Source organism: Octopus bimaculoides, chromosome 3 (assembly GCF_046866305.1).
Source record: "Octopus bimaculoides isolate indiv1 chromosome 3, ASM4686630v1, whole genome shotgun sequence".
Taxonomy (NCBI): domain Eukaryota; kingdom Metazoa; phylum Mollusca; class Cephalopoda; order Octopoda; family Octopodidae; genus Octopus; species Octopus bimaculoides.
The window spans coordinates 122,694,684-122,700,683 of NC_142930.1; the positions used below are offsets into that span (position 1 = coordinate 122,694,684).

General features: G+C 37.8%; 1 protein-coding gene and 1 long non-coding RNA gene across 48 annotated transcripts in view; one reads left to right on the top strand and one right to left on the bottom strand.

The window, feature by feature from the left end:
- The window catches only part of LOC149136673 (uncharacterized), a 367,529-nt gene that overhangs the window by 29,886 nt on the left and 331,643 nt on the right, over positions 1 to 6,000 (top strand). The gene's annotated exons all lie outside the window — the stretch shown is intronic.
- The window catches only part of LOC106872296 (uncharacterized), a 58,790-nt gene that overhangs the window by 7,799 nt on the left and 44,991 nt on the right, over positions 1 to 6,000 (bottom strand). For all 47 annotated transcript variants that reach the window (XM_089349559.1, XM_089349561.1, XM_089349604.1 and 44 more), the window contains 2 exons: positions 2,320 to 2,510; positions 1 to 184 (listed from right to left, as the gene is read on the bottom strand). In XM_089349559.1, coding sequence (XP_089205685.1) covers positions 1 to 184; positions 2,320 to 2,510 — 375 coding nt within the window. The remainder of the gene's footprint in view (positions 185 to 2,319; positions 2,511 to 6,000) is intronic.

Genomic DNA, 6,000 nt, shown 5'->3' on the forward strand with positions numbered 1-6,000 from the left:
CTAGCTTTTCACACTTTCCTTTGTACAGTGTATAGTCTTTGCTGCATATGCAACCATATTCACCATCTTTCAAAGAACAATGTTTATTTAAAGAACAACCAGGTATTTGAATACTTTTCATTGCACCTCCTTGGTGACATACAGTCTTTGTAAGACAATCATGCGAATAGATCTCTTCGTCCAGCTAGAAGAAAATAGTAAAATTATGATATACATACATAAATACACACACACACACACACGCGCGCAGAGTCACACACATTTATATAAAAACTTTGAATAATGTTACAACGTTAATGAAAATAATGCATAGAGCGCGGAAGCAAGCAAAGCTATATACGAACGGGGTGCTGAGCTGTTCTTGACTGTAAGGGTATCGTGAAAGGCCTGGCTGGAGGCCCAACTTTCCGAGTTCTTTTGCAAGGATTAGAAAAACCGAAGGACCGCTGCAATAAGTGCGTGAATCTGAGAGGGGAACATGTTGGATAGAATTATGATTAACTGATCCTCCTGCAGTTTTTTTTTTACCCAAAGCCAGGAACTTTTCAGTACCATCCCGTATGTTTCTTAGAAGTAAGGGGCATTAGTAAGTAAGAGGCATTAGAAGTAAGAGGCGACGAGCTGGCAGACACGTTAGCATGCCGGGCGAAATGCTTAGCGGTATTTCGTCTGCCACTGCGTTCTGAGTTCAAATTCCGCCGAGGTCGACTTTGCCTTTCATCCTTTCGGGGTCGATAAATTAAGTACCAGTTAGGCACTGGGGTCGATATAATCGACTTAATCCGTTTGTCTGTCCTTGTTTGTCCCCTCTGTGTGTAGCCCCTTGTGGGCAGTAAAGAAATAAGAAATAAGAGGCATTAGATAACGTAAGACATGATGACTAGTGTAAGATTACGCATGTGGGAATGGAGGCTAACAGACTGTGGTATTTCTGCAGTTACTCTATCTGCAGTTACTCTATCCAGATTACAAGTTCAGGTTTACACCGGTAATTATTGGGGACCTGGGATATGTAACAGACTGCCTAAATACCAATCTTGAGAAATTAGGCTTCTCAAAACCAGAATGGAGAAAGCTAATTCGAAGACTACAGAACCAATCCATCACTGGAAGCGTAAAAATCTATAAAAGTTTGCAGAAGTTTATCATTTAAACATATATGAGCATGTCTATATATGTAACTATATGCATGAGAATACATGCATAAAACACACAAGCCTGTACATACATACATACATACATACATATAAACAAAAAGACCCTGTTGTTGATGTTGAAATTCCAATGAAGGTACCTTGAATTTAGGCTAGAAACCGGTTCTTTCTCTATTGGCAAGAAATCTTGAAATAACGATATAATGATATGCATACATACAGTGCAAAAGAAACTGACGCGGATTCCCCAAATCTAATCTATAAGTGGCACAGTGAAGATTTATAAGACATTCCAAAAATTCTTCATCTGAGATTCTTATGTGAATAGATCCGCACACTTGAGTGTCTGTGTCGGTAGTTCAACCAACACACCAACTCCAAACACCTGGAACTCTCTTAGCTAAAACCCGTCTTATTATTCTGTTAGCGATCGGCTTCAACTCTCTCGAGAAAAACTTATATAAACCTCAAAGAAAAATGATACATACATACATACATACATACATACATATACATATGCATACGTACATACATAAGTACGTGCATACGTACAGAGCAAAAGAAACTGAGGCAGAATCTCCAAATCCATCTCTTAGCGGCACAATGAAGATTTGTAAGATATTCCAAAAATTCTCCATGTGCGATTCTTATGTAAATAGATGTCCACATTTGAGTGTATGGATTGACAGCTCAACCAATACATCAACTCAACCACTTATTTACAAACACCAGGACCTTTCTAAACTCAAAAAGTCTTATCGCTCTGTTAGCGACCGGCTCGAACTCTCAAGAACTTAAATAGTACTCAAATAAAAATTATACCTACATACATTGAACCAACCAGCCAACCAACCAACCAACCAGCTAAATTTTTATCGACTCTCATTATATGGAAATATATCTTTTACTTTGACACAATTTTAAACTTAATAATATGAGAATTTTCACAAAGTCAATACAAATATCAATAGAAATTGAGAATCTATACATTTTGATTTCATTTTAGGATAAAATTCCTCGATATACACTCTCACTTAAGAAATGTTCTGACATGAAATTAAAATCCTACTTTATATTCATAAATCTAAAAATATATCTTATCTGAAACTACACTTCTTACTATATACTGAGGAAATATTATTAAAATAAAATATATTCATCTTACAGTCATATAGAAATTTGCCTTCAAACAACCACACTCTGATTCGGGAATACACTCTTCTCCACTGAGAATAAATCCAGGTTTGCACACACAGCCTTCGGTGTAAGTATTGCAGTTAGGTGATTTATCAGTACAAGATGGTTGACAAGTTAACACTTTGGTCTTGTATTCTTGGTTGTTGGGACAAAATTGGGCTTGAATACAGAAAAAAATAATGTTGAATATAAATAATGCTGATTGCAATTTAAAAAAAATTGATACATAATTTTCAAAAGTTCCATCCATCCATCCGTCCATCCTTCCATCCAAACATCCACCCATCCATCCATCCATCCCCGCCTATGACCCTTTCTGCTCAAAGAGAGGGTCGTCGCGTAGACAACCAGGTGTCTCTTGCATTGAGTCCTATCTGGAGTAACCGTTACTACACTTTCCGACTGGATTTCCAAGTGTGAGCAACTAAAACTATGGATATTATCCAACCACCACGTTTTTCTGGTCTACTCCTAGGTTTGCTGCTGGTTGACTCAGTTTGAAGACTCAATCTTGGGATTCTTTCCTGTGACATTTTAATCCCTTGTCCTCAGTACTGGAGCTGTACCTCTCAATGCGGAGAAGTAGAGGCTCGACTTGGAGAGATTCCTTGATCTCCGAGCCTCGCAAACAGTCGAGTCACTTTTACTCCAGCTACCACTTGGAAGACCTTAAGTTTCGCTGCTTGTATTCGCGGTCATTCTCTTTCGGTCAGTATCCAATACTCATGACCATAGGTGATGGTAGGCACGAAAACGGATTGAAGACAGCAAAATTGAATAACGATCTTTAAAGCGTTTATAGTCTTTTTCTCCTATCACATTGTTAGGATTATGAGTCCGTTAAAATGAGAGTTGAATGTTAATGAACAGATAACGAGAGAAAATGTTTTGCAACATGTTAATGTGTGTAGAAATGTCTTTGTGGTTTAGAAGGTCGCAAAATTGCAATTCCGTTAAAGGCACCAGAACGACGAAAAAACGTTAAAGCTAGACTGGCCTATATATAGAGAAGATATCTAAAAATAAAATAAACATCATAAATCTACCGACATCGGTGCAAAGAATTATTTCCATTCTCTAGAAATCAGCAGCCTTTATTTGTAAAATATGGGCAGCTGATCTCAAAAGCTGGAAATCATTATAAAAATAAGGTTTATGTATATCGTTATTTTTCATTTGTTTTGGTCATTGGATGTAGCCATGCCTGGACACCACCATGAAAGCTTTGATCGAACGAATCGACCCCAGTACGTAGTTTTTAAGTGTGGTACTTATTCTCTGGGATCTTTTTTTTTTTTTGTTAGCTGTTTTGCAAACAACTTACGCATACCGGAAGCTAGCAAGTGTCTGGGGTCACCAGGAGAGAATGCGCGTCGTTTCGGGGCCTACCTCTCGACAGCATCAATGCGCACCGGCTCCCCTCACTGATATGAGGCCCCGCTTGCTAGATCAGCTGGTTATCAAATAAAGCTCAATAATTATCTAGCCATCGCTCATCGTCTCTTTTTAACCAAATCCAGAGACTAGCCTTTTCCACTGTAGTTTGGATATCGGTCATGGTGGTATTTACTTTACGATGTATCGCAAAACTATGGGGACACAAAAGAATCAATACCAGTTGTTAAGTGGTTGTAGGGGGACAAATACAAACATACAGATATACGTACTTATGTGTGCGTGTGTATACTTACATACACACACACACACATATTTATACGTATATATATATATGCAAAGCGTTAAATTGATGTTTGTTTTTATTTTGCGTCATTAGACTGAGGCCAAGCTGGTGCACTGCCTTGTCAAATAAATAAACTCCAGTATTTAATTTTTCAGCCTGGTACTTATGTCTAACCGCTATGTTACAGGCAAGTAAATAAACCAATACTGGTTGTGAAGCATGTGGGGACAAACACAAACACAAGGAAACACACGCACGCACGCACGCACACACACACACACACACACATGCACACGTATTTGTATATATGCAAAATTGATGTTTGTTTAACATTTTACCATTTATACCGGTCATATGTGGCCCGAATGTTCTACCACCCTTATGTTAAAACTAAATCAGATCCAACGTTTCACACCTATCTGAGAATATCATTCTTGAAATAAGCAATCGCATCATCAGAATCTTGAAGCAATGGGATAATCCATGATGAACTCAAAAGAATATAAATAAACATGTATCACATTTGACAGAATAATCTGAATGCTTGCTAAGGCAGCGAGCTGGCAGAAACTTTAGCACGCCAGGCGAAATGCATAGCGGTATTTCGCGCGTCTTTATGTTCTGAGTTCAAATTTCGCCGAGATCGACTTTGCCTTTCATCCTTTTGGGTCGATAAATTGAGTACCAGTTACGCACTGGCGTCGATGCAATCGACTTAATCCCTTTGTTTGTCCTTTTTTGTCCCCTCTATGTTTAGCCCCTTGTGGACAGTAAAGAAACAAGAAACGTTAGCCCGCCGAGCGAAATGCTCAGCGGTATTTCGTGTGTCTTTATGTTCTGAGTTAAAATTCCGCCGAGATCGACTTTGCCTTTCATCCTTTCTGGGTCGATAAATTAAGTACCAGTTACGTACTGGGATCGAGCTGATCGACTGCCTCTGCCCCAAAATTTCTGGCCTTGTGCCTAGAGTAGAAATGAATAATCTGAGTGCTAAAGGTTTCACAGATAAGATTAATCTCTATACAATTATTACTACATTCCTACAGATTTTTCAAATCACAATCATTTGATTAGGTGCAAGCTCGCTGTGTAGCCTCGTGGTTTCATATTCAGTCTCACTGCGTGACACTTTGGACAAGTGTCTCCTATTATAGCCCCGGGCCTATCTGTGGCTTGGGGGTGAATTTGGTAGACGGAAACTATGTGCAAGCGCGCGCGCAGACGCGTGTGTAAATGTATGTGAGTGTGTGTGTCTTTGTGATTGTGTTTGTTCCCCTCCAACCACTTGGTAACAAGGGGTTCGTTTGTTTACATCCCTATAATTCAGCAGTTTGTTCAAAAGAGATAGAATAAGTACGAGACTTTTAAAAATAAGTACAGCGGTCAATTTGTTTGATACGGTGCCCCAGCATGGCCGCTATCCAATGACTGAAATAAATTTTAAAAAAAAGTAAAGGAATAAACCATGTGTTAAATTGTCTGCATAAAATCCCTCTCTATGTTTATACACTTATGAATATACTTCTACTTTTTATCACAAACTAATGATTATATTATGATTATATTTTTTTTTACTGAATCACAGCTTTATATAATTCTTTTTATTGTCTTTGCATCATCCACATAAATTTTTCTGGATTTAACAAACAATTATTCATGTGTTACTTCACCGACATTTCTCAGTTTCAAACCGGATATTATTTATATATACAATACCAGCATTTGGATCAGTTAATAGTTTATGTAATTGAATATATTTCATGTAATGACGAAACAAAATATCCCTTTTACTCGGAATCTGTCTATCAATTGATTTATATGTCTCTTTCTCTTTTTGTGTTTATTTTTCTCTAAATTTATCTATGATACATCTTAAAATACATGCGTATAATCGGGCGTGTCCGAAATAGCATTTCCTTTATACCCACATATGTACAAATATGCATTCATACGCAAATACATTTATAC